This window comes from Eupeodes corollae, chromosome 1, assembly GCF_945859685.1.
Source record: "Eupeodes corollae chromosome 1, idEupCoro1.1, whole genome shotgun sequence".
NCBI classification, from domain to species: Eukaryota; Metazoa; Arthropoda; class Insecta; order Diptera; family Syrphidae; genus Eupeodes; species Eupeodes corollae.
The window spans coordinates 192,553,513-192,579,366 of record NC_079147.1 but is presented as its reverse complement, the minus strand read 5'-3'; the positions used below and the strand labels follow the sequence as shown (position 1 = coordinate 192,579,366).

Here is a 25,854-nt window from a genome sequence, read left to right as displayed (position 1 = left end):
ATTCAAATACGGCAGTGAGCTTGATCACTAAACTTGAGATACTAATTTCGAGCAGAATCATATAATTCTTAAAATAAATTTGCACAATCAGCTGAAATGTCAAACCAAACTAAAAAATAAATCACTTGACAGCTGTCAAAATGGTTGTCAGTTGAAATAGTGTTGCCAACTTAAAATTCTATCCCCTGGTTATTTCATTATTAATACTTATTTAATTTTTGAAAAGTTGGAAGGTTCTTTTGAATATTTCAAAATTTGTAATTGGAAGAATTATTATCTTCATTTCATTTTTATGATAAATCTGTAGAATTCTTTTTTCAAAATTGTGTCAAATTGGAATTTATCACCTCACCCGGCGGCGATGGTTGTGGGGGCTTTGCTAAAGACGATATATTGATCTTGATACTAAAAGTCCCGATTAAAAAAAAGACTTATTATATATAAACACCAACAATGACAAGAATCCAATAAATTTCCAATAAATTGATCATTCCATAGATCTCCCATCTCCAAGGTAATTATTATTATTTTTCTCTTTAAAAAAAAACTCAAACCCACAACAACAGAAAATCAATGAAGAAAAAAAAAGAACTTATCGATAATCTTTGTGTTCAACTATTTTTTTTTTAATACAAAGAAAGAAAACGACACAATAAAGTGTCACCCTCTACAAGTGATCAACGGGAACTACCTTATAAATAAAGAATGTAGAGACATAGAGAAATACAGAATATTGAACCAAGTTAATATTGGGGAGAGAGGGGAAGGGAAAATCTTACCAAAAATGCTATAAAAATAAGAAAGATCTTCGACTTGTGTGTGCGCTTGCGCGCAGCTCACATGCAGCAAAGTAACTAATTTCAATAAGCAGCAACATTTTTCACTGCTGCGTTGCGCTTAAGCGTTTAAGATCTGAACTCAAGTCACTTGGCTAACTGACTGGCTGGCTGGCATCTTACCCGTTTTATTGATCTTATCTTTATTCCAGCATTTTGATATTATATGGGATGTGAAGGGTATCCAGAAAATTGTCCTCAGAGGATGAGATTGGTTATAGATTGGAAGGGGGAAAGGAGGGAAACTACAACGATTGACATAGTGTTGTATCGTGACGCTGCTGTCATTTGAAATTGTGCAATAAATTTTAAGTTCTTCTTCTCACTTTTTTCGATCAAAGAGTGAAAGATTCTTTTTTTTTAGTGTATGTTTGATCATTTAAAGAAGAATGTGGTTATGTTAGGCAAATAGTTAAGGAAAACAAATAATTAAGAAACCAAATAAAGCACCTAGACGGAGTTCAAATTGGACACATCTCCCTTACATTTACTACTCTAAAACAAAGCTGGGATGCGACCCACATTGATAACTTAACATTCTTGAGCTTTTGTCAATTTGATACTTCAGAAAGTCTTACAAAATATAGATAACAGCAATTTGTGGCAGATGGAAAAAAGTTTTGTAATTTTTGTAATTTTTCTAAAAATAATAATTAAACAACATTTTGCATATACTGAAACAAATTTCATTAAAATATCTTTTGAACTTTTTTAAACAATGCTTTTTATAAAATAAAATTAGTTAGAAACCAACATTTTTTATAGTTTCCAAGAAATTGAAGTTTAAAATCAATCTTTGCCATTTTTTGGGAATATTGTTTAAGTTATTAAAACACTCACTTTGAATTATTTGAAAAACGTTACTTTTCAATCTTTTAAATTATTTTGGAGTTAATATAATTTATTTGCTCTCAAAATTTTCGAGGGGGCAAATAATTTTTGCATTTTTTGTATTCACAATAAAACAGTTAGTTGATTTTTTAGGGTTTATACAAATTTGGTATTTCGTCACAATTTGAACTGAATGCGCTTGCGTTTTTTGCTCGAGAAGTATTTAGGGGTAGACCAAATTTTTAACAATTTTTTTAAATAGCTTAAGTTAGAAAACCACACCTTGACTTATTTTAAAAGTTATTTCTGCATATTCTGATCCTATTGTCTGTAAAACAAACTATTTTGTAGTTGATATCTCTACTGATTCTTCAGATTTGGTTGACGGCAATACGAATCCCGAAAGTATACGAAAGGACGTACACACGCACATAAAGACATATCCCTAAAAACCTTTGATCAAAATTCTGGTAAACTTTATGGCTGAATCACAAACACGCTTCAGCTTCGGCTTCGCCCGACGTTTACGAGTTCAGCCATAAGAACTCTATGCTCGCTATTACAATGGAGCTTCGACCTCACTTTTCGTTTGACAATCGTAACGTAATATTACGTAATGTGACTACAAACCGAAGCTCTAGTTTAATTTTCTGAACATTTGCTTTGTCTGACAGCTCAACAGCAGTCAAAAAATGTCAACAAACAAAATATTTGCTCTTTGGATGGATGTAATAACAGAAATACCATTCAAAGCAACCTCGAAGCAGGCCCACCGTAACGCAGACGAAGCCGAAGCTGAATCGTGTTTGTCATTCAGTAATTATACTTCAAAAAAAAGTCAAAACCGAAAAATTTTAAATCGACAAATCGAACCGACCACAATTACTTCCTTTTAGGTGTTAAAAATTCTGTTTCGCTTTTATATTTCTTTCAAACTTTAAGGTGGCAACGATGTACGACTGCAACTACGAGTTTAAGTCGTTAAAAATAGTCGCCTCAAAAAAGACTTGTGAACATAGAAGTACTTATTACTTTATTCTGAATTTCTGTAAATATGCACAAAATTATTGAATTCAATAACTTAATTCAGCTTTTTTTTAATTCAAGAGAAAGTATTACATAACATCATTGATACTGCCACAACAATAACAGCTAATTAACATAAATGTAAGTGCTGTGTTACTTTTGACGCTTACATTCATATGTTGTATACAACGACATTTTTGAGTGACACTCGTTGCATTTTGCATCTTTTTCGCTATATTTTGAAATTTTAACAAAGTTTAATCGTAAGTTCTTAATGACTTTCGAGATCATTTACTGATCAAAAAGCGGTGACACACAAATTTAGTCGTTTCATGTTTTGTATATTTTTGTGTGTTGATATTTTATTAATTTGAAATTAATTCAGGAAACTAACATAAACAAATCAGGTTTAAGGTCGATTTGTAAAAGTTTCTTGCTTAGCAATTTTTTTTATTTGCCGAAAAAAACAAAATTATGTTTTCCATATTTTATATGTTTTTAAGCCTTTTCGATACTACAATTTCCTAGTCAATTGAAAACTGTTTAGAAGCAATAGTTTACTGCGTACTAATTTACCTACAAACTATAAGTTTTACTGTTGTCAATTTAGTTGGGCCATGTTTTCTCCATTTTTTCGCAGCTTTAAGTGATGTATTACTATTGCGAGCAATAAACCAATAAATATAAAATTAATCAAAATGTCTCGAAGAATCGTTTAAGCTTATAATTTTGTGTGACACTATTGACATTTTCAACATTAGTCAGAAAATGTATGAAATTATCCGATGTCATTTCGGCTAAAAATTTTAACAATATAACTTCTTAACTTTCATAACTAAGAAACCATCATTACGGTTGCTAAATCGAATTAGCTAACCATCCGACAATACAATATTGTAAGTCTCTGGAAGAAACCGTGAAGAGACAATTTTTCATTGAAATGTCAGAGCACTGGCTTATCTGACAATATTATAAGATTCTGATCATGGTTTTAGTTACATTCAAGCTTATTTTGAGATTCGAACGAAAAACATTCATTGCAGAAAATGAACACAATATTAACCTCATTTTGGAGATCAGCTGTTTTAAATGATTTGACATTTTGATTTGATTTAGTGTGACAAAACTTAATTTTTATTTTTCGAAGAATCTTATTTTTAACTCAGAGTTTGTCATAAATTTAAAAATTCTGAATTGAAGAATGAAGTGATGTTAATAAAGTTTTAAAGAAAAACATTCAAGACATGAAATTAAACATTTTTTCAACTAGCGTAACCATTTTGGTTTAAATTTCCATGTTGTGTTTATATCGATTAAAATGTTATGTCATTTTTAATTAAAATGAAAACAATCAAAGTTTATAAACTTCAAATCGGTGTAGTTTTTCTTATTTTGGAGAAAGTAAACAGTAGAAATAGCACCGTCTTTAGATGGAGGCCCATGGCTATTGAGCTTCACGGCAGAATCTCTTCAAAACCAGTCAGCATGGACACGGTTTACAGAAAAACCCTTTGCTACCTCCGGATTCTCCTCCATCAACCTTATCAGGACTTGTTTTTGCTCCCTATTGCTCCAATTAGAATGAGACTGTGCCCTTTATAAAATAACAATAAAAAACTCGCCAATATAACCAGTTCCGTTTAGCTATCGTATATTAATTGTTAAAACCAGAAAATACCTGAACCACACAAAAATGACATTTGATTCGAATCATCGGAAGGCAAAGTTAACTTAGTTTTTTATTTTTTAATTAACTTTCGATTGAATCAGCAAAATTTCAAATCGATCGAATCTCAAAATAAATTCTTCTTGAATTCGAGTAACTTTCGATCGAAAATGAATCTCAAATTAAGCGTGATTGCTTTTAAATTGGCATCTCAGAGGTAGTAGATATTTACCAAGGGCACGATAAATTCAAAATTGAAACAATTAGTTCCCAAATACATAATATTTGATATTCTGAAGAAGATATCGGTTAAAGTTGATCTGGGATTACATTTCATAGAAGAAGGCTTGCGATTCACAAATTAGATGACCTATTCGAAGCTTACCAAGCGCTATTCCATAAACATTGAAAAGTGCAACAGGTAACAATTTTCTAAACTCTGTCTTGACAATCGTCAAGATTTTAGACTTTCTAGACAAGTGATTTTTTTTTTAAATTATCACAGATTCCCCTCAAAACTACTTTGAATAAACTTTCATTTTTATATTTTTAACCCTACTTATGAAAACGAAACTTTTAAAAACATTTAATTTCAAGCCGCTATAGAAACATAGAAACCATCAACAAGATATGTACATAAATCAAATTTGATTCGTTTTTAATTCTTAATATAAAGAAAAACACTTAACCGTCAGGACCTTATCTAGGTACCTTGACATTTACCCAGAGCGTTAGGGCAGGGTTGTAAAAGAATGCAATCATTGAATTTACTTTGAATTTTGACCTGAAATTTTTCAATCATCTATCATTTGAAATCATTGAATCTCCACCTTTCACGAAAAATTGCTCATAAGCTTCCGTAACTTATTCACGACTTGCTCAATGACACTGATACGACAAAATCTTCGCAATCAAATCGCACTTTGGTTTTGATAGATTTAATTTAAATCCGACTTCAAAATTATTTTATCAAGTAAGGGTTTTGAGATACATCTTTTTAAAATTAGAGTTAAACACATATACAGTACTGTGCAAAACATTTGCAACTATCACCGCCTATAAAAAAAACGAACATTAGTACGAGTATATAAAAAAGTTGTTTGACTTTTTTATGTGTCTTGAAGCACTGATCCACAGGCAAATTCTACAAATAATGCCCTGCTTTTACAAAAACAAAAATGATTTCAACAAGTGGCCATTCCTCTTTTCGTCTCATCTTGATAACATTTAATCTGATTTATTTTGAGATTGCAATTCACAAAAAAAAATCAAAAGTGCGTCAGGCGACAGTTTTCTAAATTTTGTTTTACAATTGTCAAAATTTTGTCTTATCAATTGTTAAAATTTCTGATTTTCTAAACAAGGGATTTTTTGAAAATTGTCACAGATTCCTTTAACAATTTGTAGTGAAAAATTTGTTTATGGAATTTAAAATTAAATTAAAGTTGGGAACTTTATACGTGTAAAGTTAAACTTAGGCTACCCATTGACCCATCAACTATCAGACGCCGCGCACTGATGATGATGGCCAGATTGCGTGGTTTACAGAATATAAATAAATAAAAAGAGTAATTTATTTAAAAAAATGTGAAAGCTTCTTCGGCTTTTTCAAAAACTAATCTCAATTGAAGTTCCCAAAAATGGGAAACGGTCTTGCGTTCTGACGAATCAAAGTTCAATATGCACGGATCGAGTAGAAAGTAACATGTCAGGAGGCCAAGAGGTGAGAGGCTAATTCCAAAATACACTAAATGGGCAGTTAAACATGAAGGTGGTTCAATTTCTTAGTCTTGGGCTACTTTTCCGGCCAAGGAATCGAACCAATTCGACAAGTGGAGGGCATTATAAAGTCTGAAGACTGTGTAAACATCTTTTGCAATACTATGCTGGCCCTTTGGGAAATGGACGTTCCAACACGACAATGATCTCAAACATAATTCGAAGTGCGACCCAAAGTGCATTACAGAAAAAAACATTGAGATTTTACTATGGCCAGACCTAAACACAATAGAGAACCTCTGGAAAATTGTGAAGAGAAGAATTGGAAGCAACACTTTTAAGTACAAAACGGAATTCAGAAACAGTGGAATGACATTTCAAAAACGCTTATTAATAACCTTATACCTTCGATGCCCAGAAGCCGTTATAAAAAAAATTAAGGATACCCAGTTAAATATTAACATTTCCTTGACTTAAAGTAAGAAACTAGTTTGAAATTTAGTTGTGAGATCTGAATTGCAAATTTTGAACACAGCAATTTTACCAACTATTAAGTAATTTTGCTGCTTGATTTTCTAAACAATTTTTTAAGTGAAAAACTTTGAAGGTTCTAGTTTTAAATGTTTTGCACAGTACTGTGTGTATGTGTAAGGCTTTTAGAAGCTATCTTAATTCATGAAGTATTTTCTTGCACAAACAGTTATTGATGGTTTTCAAAACCAATATTCCCTTTCTTTAATATTCAGTTGAAATATTTGAAGTATTTCATACAATTTTCGAAAAATCCTCCTAAGTTGTTAGATTTCACGTGTCTCAAAATAATTTCAAAGAAACGTCTTACTACTTATGCTTTTACGGCTTTCAACACAAATAGGTAAAACCGATAGGAAGTAATGTAACGAATCTGTCGTTTAAACAATTCTTATAAACCAGTTTCTGGAATATATTAAAAAATTTGAAAACAATCAGGAAAAAGTTTTTGAAGGAGCAGAAGTTATGATCAAAGCGTAGATTCCGAAAGCAGTAGCAACACTAAAAACTAATTCAAACAAAAATGTTCAAAACCATGAAAGCATTAAATTCAAGGTTTGCTAAAAACTCATTTAAAGCCACATAAACCTCATAACTTATGTGAATTTCCGGAAACTAAGTAAGCTACTTAAATGTGTACTTTGAAAAATCATCTAACAATTTATTGCTGAAAAATATGTTGCGTTGAAGCTTAAAACTCCCGTTTGTGGCTGTATTTTGAACTTTTTAAAAGTGCATATTTTAAGAAACTGATGTAATCGAAAATTTTAAAGGTGAAATTCGAATTCAGAAAATCTTAAAATTAAAAAAAAATATCGTTATTTTTTGTGACAGAAAAAGCGTAATTTTGTAGAACAATTTCTGTAAATTGTTTTGACCGTTAAACATTGTTTTTCATTTCTTTTGGGAATAAAAACAACAATTCTTTCCTTTATATTTGAACTTTGTTGTGAAAAACTTATGGTACATGGAATGATTTGTCTAGAACTATAAATTATTCTATGGCGTCATGTATTTTGTTTAATTTATTCTTAAATTTATGTTTACTCGCTCAAAACATGCTCCACTATCAAATGTCCATGTAAAAAACACAAATTAACACTTGTTTTATTTATTTCTTTAAGGAATCCATATCTAAATAAAAAAGAAAACTATCTACATGACTTGTTAACAACAAATAAAAACACAATGACGATACGACGCGATGATATCGTGATCTTATTACCTTTTTCCTGTAACCAACAAAAGGAAAACAAAACACCATCCATATGTTTATCCGAATTCTATTAAATATGTATATTTTATGTAAATTTACTACAGAATCTTTAAAATCGATATAACTTGTGTAAACATTGACTATAAAATCGTATACTATTAAAATAATTAAAATTAAAACAAAAAATAAAGCCACACACGAGTTCGTATTGTTTTAATAAAAACAAACAAAATTAATTAAATGTTTACATTCTGAATGCACTTTTTGAGAACACTCGAATTTTCTGTATAAACATTAAATTTATTTACATATAGGAAATTATTTTGATGGGTTTTAGAGCTTAGTCATTAAAATATGTGTAAAGTCATCGAAAAAGGCTTTAAAAAAATAATAAACAACATTTTATTGTTTGTTATGGTGGAGCTCCAATATCACATTCATCGTGGAATCAATAAAATTGCAATTCATTATAAAAATTAATTTTTCACACGACTTTTTTTTTCTGTCAACAAATGCGATGATGATGAAACAAGCTTTTTTTTATAATTAGAGTGTGCATCAGACGCCGCCCTCTCTTCCTGATTAATAAGCACATTTCAATAATTATTATTATAAATGCATTTTATATCAAAACATAAAAATTACGAGTGTCTGCCTGAGTCTGGGAATTGGGTTTTTAATTTATATTGAAATATGATTCCAAAATTATGTCCCTCATTTTTAAAGGTTTGTTGTCTGTTTTATTTTTACAACATGCTACTTATGTTTGTCTGCAACGACGATGTGAATGATAATTATGGGATTTGCCTACTTGTTTCATTTTATGCTGAAATTTAATGATTTCGAAAAAAGACTCGACTTCGAAGGCAACACTGTTATGTGACTTTTCTTTCCTTCTTTTAAAAGTTATTATTGTTTGTCATGTTTTTGGAGCGTGATTTTGATTATATCAAATGCATAAGACTTTTTGAAATTGTATTAACTTTTTTTTTTCTTTTGCAGGTTAAACGTCCCAAGACAGAACATTCGGATTCTAATGACAGAAGCAGGTAATTAAAATAGAAATTAGATATTTTTGTACTTAAATGTGAGAAATGATTATGTTTGGCAAATTAAACTTGAAAATCCACGTTGGGTGCTATTTACATATGTATTTTTGACTCAAGGGTATTAGACAAAACTGTTTGCATTAAAATTTCATTTGACACTTTCGGTAATGATATGAAAAAAGATGGAAAGCATTTGACCCCTAAGTTTCTTATTAAGTCTTAAGAAAGAAATATTCACTGTTTTTTAAAAAGCAAACAATCTAGGGACATATCTCAGCAAAATAAATCTAAAAATAAAACCATTTCTGGTTTTCAAATTTCAAGTTAAAACAAATAAAGTAATTGATTTCTAATCAATTACTAATTAGGTAGTTCTGCAGTTAAACATTTTATTGGTTTTCTTTCTGTTTGAGAAAGATACATGGTGCTTCTGATTTTCATCAAATACAGTCATAAATTGTTGTGATAAGTTTAAAAAAAAACTGGCTTAATTGGAGACTCTCTTCAAAGCCACTGTATCACTTCAGGTTTAAAGGATATCAGCTTTGTAATATTAGAAAAAAACAGTTATGTAGGGATTTTTAAGATTATTTAAATTCATAAGTAAGTTAATGATTTTCAAATATACAATTCATATCTTCAATGTTCAGTTCAATTATTTTTTATATTGCATATGTTTTACGAAAACCTTTATAAATTGTTAGTTTCCATAGAATCTTAAAGAAACAATTTGTGGAATTAAAAATGTTGTAAAAATTCAATATTTTAATGTCCCTAAAAACTAAATAACAGGTTTTTATGAAGATGTTATTTTTGTAGGCCATATCTAAAGAACGGACAGAGATATCTGATAGTAAAATAAAAAAAATTTTCATTTCATTTCATTTCATTTATTACGTATTTTTATATACTAACACAGTAAGATAAATCTTATAAAATAGTGCAAGTTTGTGAATAATATAATACATGGAATATAAAAAAAATGATTGTACATGTTTAGTAATTTATTATGGAAAAGAATAATATAATATTAATAATAAATATATGTAAACCTAGATGGCGAGAAATAGATAAGGAAATTGAAGCTTAGAAAGAAAGAGATAGAAAAAAAAAAGATAGACTATAAAAGGTTAAGTTAGTTGCTTTGTTGTTTTAAAAATTCCATTAGTTCGTTGTGAAAATGATTGATGCTACTTATTTTTCTCAGAGAAGATGGGAGTGAGTTCCAGAGTCGGATGGCGGCGATGAAGAATTGTCGTTCAGATGTCAGGCAGTTGAATCTAGGGAGTATTAAATAGATCGCACGGTTTGATTCCGCGAAGCGAAGAATCTCGAAAAGATAATTTGGTTCGCGTGATTGAATTATATTATAAAGCATTTTAAGGGTTCGAAATTGAAGGAAATTTTCAAATGACATATCAAGAAGGCTCATACTCAAGTGCGAACCATGATCATATTTTCTAAGTCCGTAGATATAACGAATGGTGCTATTGAAAGCGACTTTTAGTTTTTGTTTACAAAACGAATCACAGTTTAGGAAAATTTCACAACCCTGAGTAAGTACCGGTATTATTAGGGTTTTTGCCAGCATAAATCGTGTATTTATTGGGGTGTATTGTTGGAAAGTCCAAAGAGTGCGGAGAACTCCATAAGTTTTCCCGACAATAGAGTAAATATGATTGTTCCATGTTAGCGTTCGGTTAAAGATCATTCCTAAATTCTTAGCTGTGCTTACGAATTCTAGTGCAATGTTGTTTAATGTAATTGGTGGGAAGTAGGTTAAATCCAAGGGTTTTTTCGAAATTACCAAACATTTGCATTTATTGGGATTGAGACCTAAGCCGTTGCTATTTGACCAACCAAAAATCAAACCAAGCTCCTCATTAATTGTGAATACGCAATTCTCAATTAGGCCGAGTGAACAGCTTTTGTATATTTGGATGTCATCGGCATAAAAGTGCCTAGATGATTGTGAAATGATGGACGCGATTTCATTTATATATAGGGAGAAGAGGAGTGGTGCCAGTATGGATCCTTGGGGAACACCTCGGGAAACAGGAAGGAAACTTGAATAATTACCAGCAAGATACACAGCTTGCATTCTGCCACCTAAGTAGGATGCAATTAGTTTGATTGCATCAGAAGACAGATTGAAGGAGAACTGTAGTTTTCTTAGAAGAAGAGAATGATTGACCATGTCAAAGGCTTTCGAAAAGTCTAGAAGGACCAAAAAGGTAACATCGTTGTCGTCAAGACTTTTCCTGATATCCTCGACCACTTTCATAAGCGCAGTAGTGCAACTGTGTTTGGGTCGAAATCCCGACTAAATGTCAACTAACAGTTTATTCCTCATAATATACTCGTTTAATTGTTTTTGCATTACTCTTTCGCAAACTTTTGAAAGGAAGGGGAGAATAGAGATCGGTCTGAAATCATTACATACTGCATTTTTAGGAATGGGTATAATTTTGGCCAATTTCCATTGACTTGGAAAGATACCGGTGGTAAGAACACTGTTGAGGATGTGTGTAACGAAAGGCAGCAGATATGGCATTATGGCCTTAAGAAACATGGGATTAATTTCATCAACTCCGACTGCATTTGATTTCACTGAAAGAATGCATTCCAAAACATCAAGATCGCTTATACCAGAAAAACAGAATGATGAGCGTGAAGGGGAAACAGCTGGAAACTCATTATCAACCAATAGTGGGATAGAAAGAGGATTTAGGAATTTTTGATTTAATTCATCACTGTCAATAATAGGTTGAGATTGAGGTTTTTGTTTCCCAAGTCCAAGCTCACGTAAATTTTTCCAAAGCTTCTTACCATCGGTTTTAGTTTGGAGGTGACTTGCAAAATGATGTTTTTTTGCTGTTCTTATCTCTAAGACCACTCTATTACGCAATGCTTTATAGACTTCCTGAAATTCAATAACCCGGGTACGAACCCATCGCCTATATGCTTGGTCACGTTGATTAATAAGATCTTTAATTATGTTTGTGAACCACGGTTTTGAAACATTACGAGTTTTAATTTGTTTTAGTGGGACATGGGTGTTATACAAATATAAAATGTTTGTGTTTAAGAACTCAACTTGGTCGTTTGGTGACGACAATAAGTAAATATTTTCCCATGGTATGGAACGAATGTCAAGTTCGAGAGAGGTTTTATTTATATTTTTAAAATCTCGTTTAAAAGATAAACGGTTATTAGGTCTATAGATAGTTTCGAAATCAAATGTAAGGAATATGAGATCATGGTGTGAGAACGTTGGAGCATTAATGCTGAAAAGACTTTAAAAAAAAGTGAAAAATCAAGTTGACCCCAAAAATCTCTTCAGCTAATAATTACACTAGCGACTTTAATTAAATTTTATATTATACACTGTGCCGTGCTCAAAATTGCAATATACAGTGTTCCACAAATGTCATGGTACAGCATAAATATTTAGTCATAATGCTTAAAATATTCCACAAAAAAGTGAAATTTCAAAATTTGTTATTTTATAACAACTAATTTTTAATCGCATGAATTTTAACAACAAGAAAATGAACCATGATTGGAACAAAAAATAAAAAAAAAATAGGTCAAGAACATGAATTTTCTTCCACAAAAGTCAGTGTACACCTGTAAACAAAATTGAAAAAAAACATCTTAGGACATTGTTTTTGTGATTGAAAGTTGCCATTTTAGTATTATGTTGTAAAGCATTAAATAAACTAAATTTTCAGTGCAAGTTTGTCCAATATTCTGCCATTCCTTGATTAAAACTTATTTTAACTGCGTCTTGTTACGAATGACATTACTTTGTATTTTTTTTTTTGAGAACATACCACAAATGCTTAACGGGGTTCAAGTCCGGGCTTTGGGGAGAGGTTGCTAATAGGTGGGGAATGTTTTAAATATTCCATAAACGCACTTTTTGGGCAGTGTGTTCTGGGTCAATTCTTGTTGAAAGTAGTAATTATTTTAAAGAAACTGTTTTCTCGCACTTTCCCTCAAAATTCTCTTTGAGAATATTAAGGTTGACATGGTGGTTAATGGTATTTTCTATTAAGACATGATTTCCGACCCCAAATGCAGCCCTACAGCCCTTAAAACTTCTTCTCGCATTCGCCATGCTTTAACGCGACCAACCGAGCCAAATACGTTGTACTTGGATTCGTCTGAAAAAATTACCTTGCGCTTAAAGTCCGGAGTCTCATTTACGTACTGTTTTGCAAACGCAATCCTCTTTTTTCTATTAACCTCACTGATTAACAGATTCCTACTAAGTGAACGAGAGTTAAATCCGACTTCAACGTTAGTGCGTCGCAAAGTTTCAGGATGAACTATTTAATTATTGTACTTTTCAAGCTCTCCACTTATTTTACTTGCACTTATAAACCGATCTTTGGCTTCCAAGTGCTGGATTTTTGTCTTGTCCCGGGAAATGAGTTTAAAGCGCTTTTTAACGTTTTGAACGTTGAAACGGCTTCTAGAAATAATTTTTGATATTTCGGAGTACGATTTGTTTTGATTTTGATTAAGATAAATAACCAAGCGACTTTCTTCTAGTGTAAGCTCCTTTCCTCCCATTTTCTTGACACTTTTTTACCAAAAATTACACAGAAAATTTAAAAGTTTCAGCTCAAACCATTGCTCCGTTGCACCATTTGCAGTTGCACGGTTACTTAAAAAAATAAAAGAGTTGCAAAGTGTATTATGACTTTTGTGGAGAGAATTCAAGAGTTTAACGTATTTATTTATGGCAAAATATTTCCGTTCTTGTTATTGAGATTAGGAACAAATGTTTATCTGCTAAATTAAGTTAAAAATTTGTGAAACTTTTAGTTATTGTTAGATATTAAAAGCTTTGTAGCTTAAAATGTTTTCTGTACCATAACTTTTTTGGAACACTGTACGTACTTCAGAAATTCAACTAAATCAAAAAAGCTGTACAAATATTCGTCACCTCTAACATTCTGCCAACAAAAGCTGATATTAGTTCCAAAATAATTGTATGCACCAAAAATATCGTTTTTGACATCAGGGAACATTTTTACAAATATCGAAGTGAAAGTGGAAATTGGTAAAACTGATGTTCCACTTGATTTTAGAATTACATAATTATCATTTTCTTTATTTTAATTATAAGTAATACAAAATTTCAGAAAATGTTACTGAAATTGGTAAAAATTGGTTTTCGGTTGAAAATCTCGGGAACAAGAAAAGATATAGAAATCAATTGTATTTTATCATACGCAAATTATAGTTATTGGTTTTAGCTATTTTTTTAGAAACGTCCAATTGACAACTTTTTTAACAAAACCTACAAAAACAACACAAAAATGATAACAAATATTTTACGACTTAGGCATTAGGACAACAGAAAGATATTGACACACACAAAAAAATTGTATGAATATTTTGTAAAACTTCGAAAAAATATAAAAATTAGGTTAGGTTAGGTTAGGCCAAAAGAAAGGCACATTGTGATACCACATGAATCTAGAGAATTACTACCCAATAGTCGAACCATTTTGAGCTTTTTATAAAGCGAAAAAGATATTTGATATCCTTTTTAGCTAGTTTAGAAGTTTGCGTCTGAGTGAAAGAGCAGGGCAAGTGCAGAGGAGGTGGGACATTGTTTCCTCTTCATCTTCGTCCATACAGCTATTACAGAAGTCATTTGAGGCTACAACAAGTCGTATTGCGTGCCGGCCTATAAGACAGTGTCTCGGAAGGACACCTATTAGGGAGCTAATATGAAGCCTCCTTTGAGATAACAAGTCTTTAGAGCGCTTAAGGTCCAGTGAAGGCCATATGACTTTTGTGGCTGCGCATGTTGGCAAATTGTGCCACCTAGAGTTTGCTATCGCAAAAGCTGTTTCTCTTAGCAGAAGTTTACATGTAGCTATCGGTATACCTATCTTCTCCCTTTCAGGTGCAAAAGGTATGACGGTTCCATTTTTAACGAGTTCATCAGCTCTACAATTTTCCGTGACGTCTTTGTGGACCGGCACCCAACAGAGCTGAATGTTAAATTGCTGCGCCATCTCCATAAGAGACGATCGACAATCGAGGGCCGTTTGAGATTTGGTTGACACACTATCAATAGATTTAATAGCAGCCTGACTGTCAGAGAAGATGCGTATATCAGAAGTTGATATCACGTTTTCTCTTAGCCAGGAGAGAACTTCTTTGATCGCTAAAATTTCCGCTTGGAAGACGCTACAATGATTAAGGAGGCGGAATGAGATGCTTAGATTAAGCTTTTCTGTCTTGGATCCATCTGTATAAAAATGGATGCATTTGTCATCGAGGAGTTTTTTGTTTTCCCATTCATCTCTGGATGGAATGGATACCTGGAAGTTTTTTTCCAAATAGGGGTTTAGGAATAGTGTAGTCTATGTACTTTGGTAGAAAACCAAAGGGGTTCAAAATGATGGAGTTTTCTACATTGTTGTTGGTCCATTGAAATGAGGCGTCGAGTCTTATCGCTGTACTCGCTGCCACTTGTTTACTGAAGATGTCTAGGGGTGTCAGATGGAGGAGAGTGTCTAACGCTTTATAAAATAGGAATATTACACAAATTTGTTGTGTTGGAAAAGTTGTAGGGCAACATTAAAATTCAGAACAATTAAATATTTAACCTAAGTTAATTTAAGTATAAAGTTTGTAGGAAATACAAATTTAGAAAATTTTACCAATCAATATAAATAAATGGATCAGTGTAAGATAGAGCCTTGTATGTTGACCACACGTAAGGCTTAACATTTGAACACAAATACCTTGGCCAAATAGTAGAAATATAGTGACAGGTTTATCTTCATGAGAAGCTTCTTAATAGTTAGAATAGTTCAAGTATCACGTGCCACAGTATTGAATCAGTTATCCTAGTTTGTACTTTACTTGATGAATATTAAAAACAGATTGGCTTGTTTAGTTAATAGTTCTAAGAAGTTCTAGAAGGCATGAAATTGATGAAGAAAATATTTAGATTGCAAATTAGCGAATCACAAACAACCTAATTTTGTAAGCGCACATAAGCTCTTTCATTCGATAGAGCCTGCTTACTGAATGTTTTTCGCTTTATTTTTAATGTTTCGGTAGCAGATTTCAAACCGCACATACAAAGTTATTGAAACTGTGTTATTTTCGACATTGTAAAAACGATAGTTAATTACAGATGGTGCATAACAGCTTGTATAGAATTTGGGCCTAATGACTTACAGTTGTAAACCATTTGAGGATGAAAGGGACCAACAGTTTATATTCCGACTTCAAAGAGTTAATTTTAGAAAGGACTTTTCATGAAAGGAATTACTCTTGGAGGATTTGTCGAACCCTCGTAATGGACAATACCCTTGAAAAAAGACTATTAGTCACGTCACGGTAACCTCTAAATTCACATTTAGCTTCTTTAGAATTTCAGATAGGTACTAATCAATATTTCGTAGTGTTATTTGAATCGGATATATGTAAGTGAAAGTAAAGCAAAGTTAAAAATTAAACCTTCTTCCTTTCGATATATTTCCACTACGACTTGGCCAAGAAAAGTGAGCTAAACACTTCTTGAGTACCCTTACTTATTTAAAAAAAAAGATCTACTGCAAGCATAGTCTTTTAACCACATCCATATCAACATTGTACTCCAGAAGTATTTATTTATTTATTTGTTAATAACAAGCTTTAACTTAACCTTAAACTTCGAAATATTACAAGCTCTAACTTAAACTATTACTTACGGGCTAACTTAAGCCAGATGTCTTTTCTGTTTGTCTTGTTATTTTTGATCTTTAAGAGAGTCGGGCCCAAAAAAATAGGTCTTAGGAAAGTGATATAAAGAGATTTAGCTACATAAGGATTTTCAAGTCATCCTTATACCAATGTTTTAAAAAGCCGAAGGATTGATTGGCTTTGTTAATGCCTTGATCAATGTGAAAGTTGAAGTTAAGTTCTCTATATCACATAACAAGGTCTCAAATGGAACCAACTCAACAATTTGTTTAGTTCCATTAAGAAGGAGATAATTTCTTGGTGTTGTTGATAATCCTTTTCGGAAGAAGGTAATGTTTTTACTTTTCCAGAAAATTATTGTCACACTAAGAACAAAACAGATTTAAATCATTTTGAAGATTGATTAAGTCAATGGGCGGAGAAATGATCTTGAATATTTTCATATCATCAACAAACATATACAAAGAAGTGTCTTTTCAAATAAGAAATTATTAAAGGTCTAAGATGACATCCTTGAGGTTCCCCAGATGTAACAAATACAAGTGTTAAAAAGGAACAATGAAAAAGACCTATGTAAATTCGATCTCAACTATAGAAAAAAAATTTGGTGAAAACCCAAAAGCCTTACATTTGAAGCAAATATAATGTGACAAATTTTATCAAAAGCTTTGGTAAAAACAGCGTATATCGTGTTAACTTCATATTAATTCTCAAAAGTCATCAAAAACGAATTCTTAAAGGTTTGTAGTCAACGGCCTACTTTTCACAACCCATGTTGAATAGGAGAAAATATTGACTTATTGTAGAAGTAGACTTTCCAGCTATAAAAGAAGTAACTATCAAAAAATCAAAAAATCAAATGGGGTGGCGCAACAGTCCGTTGTGAACCAGGGCCTAGTGACTTACAACTCTCAACCATTCCTGTGTGCGAGTAATGTTGTCAGGAATGGAGGGGACCTACAATTTTTATGCCGTATCCGAACGGCTAGTTTGAGAAAGCACTTTTTCATGACAAGAATTACTCTTGAAGGATTTGTCAATTCCTCGCAAGAGGCAGTACCCGCGAAAATTATTTTTTTTTTTAAATTAAGGTGGCACAGGCAGGGATTGAACCCAAGACCCCTTGCATGACAGTACAACGCACTAACCATCATGCCACGGGTACTAGCGAAGTAACTATCAGTAAGAGGTTTAAATAAGCCTTGTCAACCTACACGTTATCTTAGAAGAATGGATACGACGCCACCAGGACCGGGATAAATAACTTATTAACAAACTAAAAGAAACATTTCTTATGTTAATATAAGTTGTCTGACATAGTCACATCACTTGCAATGGAACTATTTCTTGCATCAAGCTTTACAGTAAAAAAAAAACCTATAAGAAATCAATTGGAAGATAGGTTAGCCCTAAGAAAATAAAGAAAACGAAGCCGTCAAAAGTTCCCTCATTATCTTCAAATACCAACAAAAAACAAAAATGTCACCAGCCTTCAACAATCACCACCTAACACCACTCGTGCCATATGTCTCCTCAAACTATCTTCTTCTTATACAGAATCTTGAACTTGAAATAAGAGATATACAATATACATATTCAAAAGAGTTAAAAAAAAAAACAAATAAATCACATTCAATATTTATCATAGTCACCTCTTCAATGAGCCTATATCATCTTTCTCCTCTGAATCCAAAAAAAAAAAAAACACAACAATGTTTTTGAATTGACATCATAATTTACCCAAAAATCAGCCTCCAATCTCTTTACACTTTTTGTTTGGTCTTCATTCAACTTCCAACTTTTCAAAAAAAAAAAAGAAGAAAAAAATATCCCACTCATATATTTTATGAATTCCAAACAAATCACTTAATTATCCATCCAAACAAATGAAGAATTATAAAAAAAAAAAAACTACACATCTCGAGCTATGTTGTAACTTAATAGTTTTACGACTTTTAATTGAGTGTCCCATTGCTGGTGAGTGCGTTGCGTATGGGAAACCCCCAACAACAACAACAACAGACTAAAAATGACGCATATAGCGCCTTTGGATAGAAATAAATCAAAAACACTCTGAGCCTGGTCATACTTTATACTTCAGACATGAAATTTGAAATCTCTACAAAGTTGTGTTTGGATTTGGTTTTGAATTCTCGATCATACGAACGACCTTAAGTAGAAATATTTACATAGTTTTGATTTGACACCAAAATAATCCCGCAGTCCAAACACATTCACTACACACATCATGATCTCACATAATAATTTAACCACACATTTTACACAGTTTGCCCCGTGTCTTGGATCTCAGGGTATACTTGGGTTATCTTGGATGAAAAGAGCGAGGAACAAGCTGAAGGCATGTTGAGATATAAATCAACAGACTTCTTTTTTTTGTGTTGTTGTATGACTTTTGTATAGACGATCTGTTTTATTGAACTTAATTTGTCCTCATGAATGGTCACCCTTTATATGAAGACTAAAAGTGACTTTATGATGGGGGTGATGTTATTTTATGCTTCATAGACAAGACTCATTTCCTCATATTCAAACGAAACCACTTATAGAAGAAAAAATGTCCTTGTCGGAGTCGGAGTTGGAGGTCGATGAGGATTTATTTTTTCTAAGAAAATGTGACAAAGCAAGTGTCTCCTTTAGTACCTAAATCCATTCTTTTGATTTATTTGAGAATAGGAAAAAAGACGAAAACTATGTTAAACCCTCCCTGGTATGAGAGGCCAAACTTATAAGGCAAATATAATCGTTAGCCGATTAACCTTTCTCTCATGACTTGAAATGTGTTAAGTCGGATGAAGGAAAAGATTTTGATTTTTTTTTGTTCAGTCTTGTTGGTATAAGTAGGTACTTTAGAGCTGGGCGTTAAGGGCATCATTCATATTTTACACATTCTATACATAATTTACATTTATGCAGATGGAAATTATGTTGGAGTGAAGACATGTGTTTTATTTTTGTTGTTCTTCTAAAAATGCCCATTTTATTGAGAATACAATTTTCAAGACACACACTTAAAAAACTAACACATTTGGGTGTCTGTGATCGTTTAGTATGCCAAGCCAAGCCAAGTCAAGTCAAGCCAAGAAAATAGTAGACTTGGGACAGACAATATTTTTTGTGTAAGGCACATGCTTGGATTTCTATTTTTAGTCTTGTGTGCAAATTTTGGTGCACAAGATGTTTCATTTTGATGAGATTCTTTTTGGTTTTTGTGTGTGGGGTGTGTTGAAAATGTCATATGTTTTCGAGATTTTTGGAATTTTGGAATCAACAAGTGACAAAAAGTGAGGCGTGCTGGAAATAAAAATGTTTAAAGTTGTTGAGGTCTGTTTGCACTCGGTTCTTCTCCATAATCCGTTGAAATAACCTTTGCTCATGTTTATATCACTTACTTAACAAATTATTATTAATGTTAGAATCGAATTGTTTAATGATAACAATATGAATATCAATGAACTTCTATGCGGAACCTTGAACACGGCTACAATGATCATGACAATGACAACTATAATGAGAGACTTAATTTCAGTCGTTCAGAGTAAACACCTCCACTCTGCACTTGTTTTTGATCTATCTGTGTAAAAGTACTTGACTAGCCTTCTAGGAATGCCCTATCCTTCCAAAAACGATCTGGAAGGTATAGAAATCTGGAAGTAGGTAAGGGAAGGTGTGCAGTGCCACAGATGGGGTCGTGCGAAGCAATCCGCTAATACATATCAAAACTAATATCAATTTATCTATCTTATTATCCAAAGCTTTTCCATCTATCCTATTCTTGCACACAAAAAAAAACGAATCTTCTTGTCCCACAAATAACCGACCAACAGCTCTAACATCCCTTCTTTCCAAGGTCATGGAAACGCTGATTAATTATTAGGTTAAGAAATATCTTGAGGAACGGAAGCTTCTTAATGACCGGAAATACGGCTTTCGCACCAATAGGATCTCATGCTACATCTAACCGAACAGTGGAACAAGTCTCTACATCGTTTTGGAGAAAGTAAGATTATTGCACTTGTTATTTCTAAGGGGTTTGATAAAGTCTGGCATCTTGCTCTTTTACCGAAAATAAGTGCTTTCGGTATCGGCGAATCTCTTTTCCGTTGGATTAGAAATGTTCTTTCGAACCTATCAATACAAGTTGTTTTGGACGGATTCAAGTCTGAAACTCATAAAATAAATGCTGGTGTGCCCCAGGGCTCCGTTTTGTCTCCGACACTCTTCCTCATTTTTATAAACGATCTTCTGTCTGCTATGCTAATCTAATACATTGTCTCGCTGATGATAGCACTCTTAGCTTTTCATATTCGTTTCCAGACTGACAACCCTCCTATTAGCTCATGTAATTCCGACCTACACAGCATTGTACAATGGAGAATAAAAAATTGTGTGGAATTTAATGCTTCGAAAACCCAACGCTATCTTGTATCGTTAAAGCGAGATAAACCCTGTTTGCCACTATCTATGAGTGACACGAAGCGGATAATCTCGACATCCTCGGATTGTGCATCAGCAACCACCTTTGTAGAGCGACTAGATACGCGATGTTGAAAAAAATGCCGCAAGATGTCTGGGTTTTTTGAGACGTTGCAAAAAATGTTTCTCCCCTTCTGATTTGGCTCAAATCTACAAAACCTATATACGTCCGAAACTTGAATATAACTCTCATCTCTGGGCTGGTGCTCAGTTACTTATTAAAGCCTGTTGGACAGTATTCAAAGAGCTTTTAAAATGATTGGTGACATAAACATCATAGACTCGCTTACAATACTTCTTGCCTCACCCTTTTTTAACGTTATTTTAACGGACTATGCTCTTGTGAAATAGCCAGTTGCATTCCTCCACTTAAACAATTTAACCGTGATACCCGCGCTTCTAGGAATGCCCATCAGTTTACCCTTAAGCCTAACTTTGGCCATACCTATTATGAAGTACAGAAATTCATATTTTAGCCGTACTAGACGAATGCGGAACGCCTTGCCACGCTCTATCTTTCCCTGTCATTGCAATGTTCAGAAATTTAAAACCAATGAACACCGACACTTCCTATCCAACCCTTCCCTCTTTTCCTAATGCTCACACTGTGTCTTTGGCATATTAAAGGTATAAAAAGCCCTTTTAGTGTTTGCTAATTATAAAAAAAAAAATATGAGGCAAAAAGCTTATACAATTAAGTTGTATAATTAAAAATTTCATCTAAAGATTTGTTAGTAATTTAACGACATTTTCCAAAAAGTTGTTTGCTGTCAGAAACAACTAAAATTTTTGATTCACGCAATTTCGAATTTCGAAAAACTTTAGTAATGCTTAAAATTATTTTCATAAAATTTATTTCTAAGAAAAGATCAAATATTTATTTATTCTGGGCCCTACATTTCAAAGGCTTGTTTCGATTGAGTTAAAACTGGGCAATTATGTTTTTTTTTAAATCCGTTTAACGTGAGTTTTTTTATATTTTTTAAATATGATAACTCGATTGTTTTCAAAAATGTACCTGTCATTTTTCCTAAACTGTCTACATTTTTTTTTAATTGTAAACTTTGAATCAAGCTGTGAACTGCTGTACCCCACACATTGATTCCGTACGTCAGAAGACTATGAAAAAGGGCAAAGTAAATTTGTGTTTTTAGACCTTCAGGTACGTTACTACGAATTCGACCGAAAACGCCCTCTAGAAAAGTTTTTTTCCAAAGTTTTGATATGTGGTATTTCCAGTTCAGTGATAAGTCCACCCAACGTCCAAGATATTTAAACTGACTATCTTGTTCCACAGTTTAGCCTTGGTAGATAATGCTTAGAGGTGTATTTGATTTGCTGAAGACGATATATTTGGTTTGTTTCGAGTTAAAACATAATTTTTGGGCATTCATCCAAGATTGAATTTTATCAAGATCATTATTCATCTGTTCTTCGAGTTCAGTAGCAGTTCGGGCAGAATACATAAGACTGATGTCATCTGCAAATAATATTGAACGTTCATTTGGAATCAAGTTTGTAAGATATTAAATATATATAAGCAAAAAAGGTTCGGTAAGTGCACTTCCTTGTCCTACCCCCATCTCAACTGGTTGCTTATGGATTTTAAATTCGTCCAAACTTATGTACTGTTGTCGATTTTCGACAATTAAATGAAAAACCTCTTACTCCTAGAGGGAGAAGCGTTCGTAGCAGGATTTAAGGGTTGACGGTGTCGATTGCTATTGACAACTCTATGAAAAGAGCGCTTGCAAGGTTGCGATTGTCTTTATTCTTTTGAAGTTGTGACATCATGTCTACCAGTGCTGTTTTTGTGTCAGATTTTTTCCGGAAACCATATTGTGTTGTGCTTGATAGGTTTTGAGTAATTGGTTGTTAATAACTTTTTCGATCACCATTCTTATAGACAGGGTTAACTCGACCTATTTTCATCATACTTGGAACGTAACCAACTTTAAAGGATTTGTTGATGAATGTTGTAATCGAAACACACAACCCTTCTTTGCATTTCTGAATTAATTCCTTAGCTTTTGATGGCTTCAATCCAGAAATGACATTTTAGATGTCACCAGGTGATGTCGGTTCGATTACAAAACTAGTTGCCTTTGAGTTGGGAAGACGATATTTTCAGATGTAAATTTCGAGATGAATGTTTTGCCTATGCTAGAGAAGAATTTGTTTAGTTCATTGATTTTACCAAGTTTTTCTTTCCCTGAGCAATTTTTCAGCAATGGACAATCCGTATTCTTTTTGAGTTTATTATATAATAAACTATAGTTAAAGATTTTTCAAATTAATTCCCAAATAATTTTGTTTCGTTCGTTGTGTTCGAATTGTCTCTTGATTTCTGAGATATTTGTACTGTCGCTCCATATAAATATTATTTGGATCCTTACACAATTTGCTAAATTATTTGTCTTTATCTTTAATCAAGGATAACAGTTCGTTACTTATCCATTCAACGCGCGCTTCAGTCAGATCTTGGTTTCTTTGTTTTTGTGCTTTTGATGTAAGTATTTATTTTGCTTATTTAGTTTGTGTGCATGTCTTAACATGGTACGTTTGCATCTAATATTATTGGATTGTCCTTAAGTTTCTGCTTTAGTTTATTAGGATCGTTAACATGATAGTATTTTTGGTTTGGATTCGAAGTACAAGGCTTTCTTTGTGAACTGGGAATTTCTACGTCAGCAAAAAGATTTCACTCATTGATTTCACCTAGAGATTGGGGTTTCACATTTTGCAATCACCAATCATTCGACCTTAAAAAGTCTACAATCATAGTTTCTTCAATCGTTTGATTAAAATAAATTAATTAAATTCATTTGGGACTTGTCCTTACACTTTTACTTGAAATATTTGCATTCATTTTAAGTCTTTGCATTCACTTTTATGCTTTGAATTCTTAAGTGAAATCTCACTACACCACAAAATATCATAAGGTGCCCCATAAACCTGGCACACCGAATTTCGTGATAGATTGATTTTAATAACAGATTCGATAAGAAGGTGGCCCATAGATCTGGCACACCGAATTTCGATGTCAGCCATAAAGAGATTAAAATCAAAATTTAAAAAACGAGAATGAATTTAAAGTCTTAAATGACTTCAATCAATTTATTGCAATCAAATGATTGGAGAAAAAAGTATTGCAGAATTTTGATATCAAATTATTGTTCATTGCAAAATGTATCTTTAAATGAAGTTCTATCTTTAACTGAATTCAATGAATGCAGTATTTATATTGAAGTCCTATAAGATTGCATTCAAAAAAGATTGCATTCTTTTGACTCTATCTTTAGTTATTACAACGCTTTAACGTTAATACTTGATAGTCTTGAATAGTTCGTTTTAGAGTTAATTTAGAGTTCCTATTCCGAATACAAATTTGCTCAAATTCAGAAATATCCATTTTCAATATTATTTGTAGACTTATTTTCTAAAACTACGAATTCGTAATATGAACAAAAATTGGTTTTATAACAATTTGCGTGTTTATGCTAAGAACTGTTTTAGAATAAATGGGTTAGCGTTTTTTGTTTTCAAAGTTTATGTAGGGCAGCTGAATACTTACAACAAAAAGTGATTTTGTTTTAAGTAAATAATAAAATAAATAAATTAGGTGGCACAACAGTCCATGAAGAACCAGGGCCTAGTAACTTACAACTCCCAACCATTTCTGTGTGCGTAATGTTATCAGAAATGGAAGGGACATACAGTTGATATGCCGAATCCGAAAGGCTAATTTGAGAAAGTAAATAAAAAAGGTACTAAAAATATTTAAACGGAATATTGAAGTAAGGGATTAAAGATTTGGAAAATCATAAAGAATTTGATTGAAAAAAAAACTACTTTAAAAAGCCTTAAAAAAACATAACGTAAAAATTCGAATTATAAAAGGTTGTATGTAACTTTACGTGATAGATTGATTATAATAACAGTTTCGATCTACATGCCTTAGAAAAAAAAATAGGGTAAGCTATGTACATAAACTAGGTAACCAATGTTGTATTCGTGTAAGTTTTCCACTATATGTTAGTGATTCAAATTTTAACAGATCTTACAGCAATAAGCAATTATGAGGATGAATGAATTTTGAATTACAGAATTATAATAAGTGGGTCCCACAATTAGTTGTCATAAATTAATTGAAATTTAATTTCTATAAGAAAAATACCAAAATTACCTCATAACCTCATTAAAAGAAAATTGTCTTTAAAAAACAAAAGAAATAATTATTTAAAATAATCTTATGACCCTCATTAATTAATTGAACGCCCTCGTTCACCCAAAACAACAACAAAAAAAACAATGAAAATCTATAAAATTGAAATAAAAAAAATTAAATCTTTTCTTTTTAACAACCATCATCATCTTTGTTAATCGATTCGCATCACACATTGAACACAAGACAAAATAAAAATCCGATAAACAATAAAACGAAAAAAAATCACTATAATTATTGTGGGGTCTTTTCTTTTCCTTCTTGAATTTTATTGTTTCATTATTTAGTGTGATCGTTAAAATTCTTTTGTTGGTTAAATATATTTATATGTGCTTAGCTTGATGTCCATGAGGCCCATCAGATTAACAGTATATGGTATATTTTGTTGTTAAAGAACCAAATGCGGACACATTTTGTTTTTGGTTTTGTTTTTTAATGTTAAGTTACAAGTTACAACACATCAGGCAGATAAGATGGTTGGTTTTTCTTTTTTAAGTTCCCTTAAATGAGATGAGATTGACCATAAAATGGTTTAT

At 32.2% G+C, this 25,854-nt stretch overlaps 1 protein-coding gene across 2 annotated transcripts in view; it reads left to right on the top strand.

The window, feature by feature from the left end:
- LOC129939443 (developmental protein eyes absent) overlaps positions 1 to 25,854 on the top strand; it is a 153,845-nt gene that overhangs the window by 121,252 nt on the left and 6,739 nt on the right. For both annotated transcript variants that reach the window (XM_056047460.1, XM_056047459.1), the window contains exon 2: positions 8,828 to 8,874. In XM_056047460.1, coding sequence (XP_055903435.1) covers positions 8,828 to 8,874 — 47 coding nt within the window. The remainder of the gene's footprint in view (positions 1 to 8,827; positions 8,875 to 25,854) is intronic.